At 51.8% G+C, this 2117-nt stretch overlaps 1 protein-coding gene across 1 annotated transcript in view; it reads right to left on the reverse strand.

Moving 5' to 3' along the window:
- The window catches only part of LOC102033748 (heat shock factor protein 1-like), a gene marked incomplete at its 5' end in the record, with an annotated part of 9462 nt that overhangs the window by 812 nt on the left and 6533 nt on the right, over nucleotides 1-2117 (reverse strand). The window contains 2 exons of the mRNA XM_031065781.1: nucleotides 59-246; nucleotides 1626-1695. Coding sequence (XP_030921641.1) covers nucleotides 59-246; nucleotides 1626-1695 — 258 coding nt within the window. The remainder of the gene's footprint in view (nucleotides 1-58; nucleotides 247-1625; nucleotides 1696-2117) is intronic.

A 2117-nucleotide genomic window follows, 5' to 3' on the forward strand; every position in this document is an offset into this window, starting at 1 on the left:
TGCAGGGCACGAGCTGCTTCCCTGGAACAATGGGAATTTGGGATTGGGAATGGGAATTTGGGGTTGGGAATTTGGGAATTTGGGATAATCCACCAGGAACAGCGGCTGGACCATGCAAGGCACGAGCTGCTTCCCTGGAACAAAACGGGAATTTGGGAATGTGGGATTGGGAATTTGGGATTGGGAATTTGGGATTGGGATAAATGGGATTGGGATCATGAACGGTGCAGGGCACGAGCTGCTTCCCCGGGAAATGGGAATTTGGGAATTTGGGATAATCCACCAGGAACGGGGGCTGGACCGTGCAGGGCACGAGCTGCTTCCCTGGAACAAAATGGGGATTTGGGAATGTGGGATTGGGAATTTGGGATTGGGGCATTGGGAATTCGGGATTATGGGATTGGGAATTTGGGATTGGGAATGTGGGAATGTGGGATTCGGATAATCCACCAGGAACAGCGGCTGGACTGTGCAGGGCACGAGCTGCTTCCCTGGAATAAAATGGGAATTTGGGAATGGGATAAATGGGATTGGGAATTTGGGATAATCCACCAGGAACAGGGGCTGGACTGTGTAGGGCACGAGCTGCTTCCCTGGAACAAAACGGGAATTTGGGATTGGGAATGGGAATTTGGGATTATGGGATTGGGAATTTGGGATTATGGGATTGGGAATTTGGGATTATGGGACTGGGAATTTGGGATTGGGAATGTGGGATTGGGATAATCCACTGTGTAGAGAACCAGCTGCTTCCCTGGAACAATGGGAATTTGGGAATGTGGGATTCAGAAAAACGGGATTGGGAATTTGGGAATGTGGGGTTGGGAAGAATGGGATTATGGGATTGGGAATGTGGGATTGGGGTCGTGCACTGTGCAGGGCAGCAGCTGCTTCCCTGGGAAATGGGAATTTGGGATTGGAAATGGGGTATTGGGAATGTGGGATGGGGATTGTGGGATTTGGAATGGGGGATTGGGATTGGGGGGGCTGGGAAAATCCACCAGGAACAGGGGATTGTTTGGGATGGAGAAATATCCCAAATTTCCTTTTGGGATACCGGAGTCCCCCATTCCCAAATATCCCAAAAATCCCAAAATTCCCATTGGGGAACTGGAGCCCCCCATTCCCAAATATCCCAAAAATCCCAAAATTCCCATTGGGAAACCAGAGTCCCCCATTCCCAAATCCCCAAAATCCCAAAATTCCCATTGGGATACCGGAGTCCCCCATTCCCAAAAATCCCCAAAACCCCCAAAATCCCCAAGAGTGCCCAATTCCTAAATATCCCCAAATTCCTGTTGGGATACAGGAGTCCCCCATTCCCAAATCTCAAATATCCCAAAATTCCCATTGGGATACCAGAGTCCCACATTCCCAAATACCCCAAAATCCCAAAATTCCCATTGGGATACCGGAGTCCCCCATTCCCAAAAATCCCCAAAACCCCCAAAATCCCCAAGAGTGCCCAATTCCTAAATATCCCCAAATTCCTGTTGGGATACAGGAGTCCCCCATTCCCAAATCTCAAATATCCCAAAATTCCCATTGGGATACCAGAGTCCCACATTCCCAAATACCCCAAATATCCCAAAAACCCCCAAATTCCCCAAATTCCCGTGGGATACCGGAGTCACCCGCGCCGGGCTCGGTCTCCGTCGGTTTCTGCTGCTCCTGGTTCGAGAGGAGATCCTGGATCTGCCGGAATCCCGGGAATTATTTCCGCCCATTCCGAGGTTTTTGGGGTTTGAAAGGGATCCCAAGCTCAGCCCCTGCTCGTCCCAAACGTTCCCAGAAATGATCCCGGGGAGGAAAATCCCGGGAATGGGGCGGGGCTGGTGCTGCCATCCTGGGACAGCCGGGAACGATCCTGGAGAGGATCCTGGTTCTGATCCCAATCCCAATCCCAGCCCTGATCCCAATCCCAGCCCCAATCCCAATCCCAGCCCTGATCCCAATCCCAGCCCCAATCCCAATCCCAGCCCCAATCCCAATCCCAACCCCAATCCCAGCCCCGATCCCAATCCCAGCCCCAATCCCAATCCCAACCCCAATCCCAATCCTGGCCCTGATCCCAATACCAACCCCAATCCCAATCCCAGCCCTGATCCCAATCCCAA

Source organism: Geospiza fortis, unplaced genomic scaffold (assembly GCF_000277835.1).
Source record: "Geospiza fortis unplaced genomic scaffold, GeoFor_1.0 scaffold1767, whole genome shotgun sequence".
Classification (NCBI taxonomy): Eukaryota; Metazoa; Chordata; class Aves; order Passeriformes; family Thraupidae; genus Geospiza; species Geospiza fortis.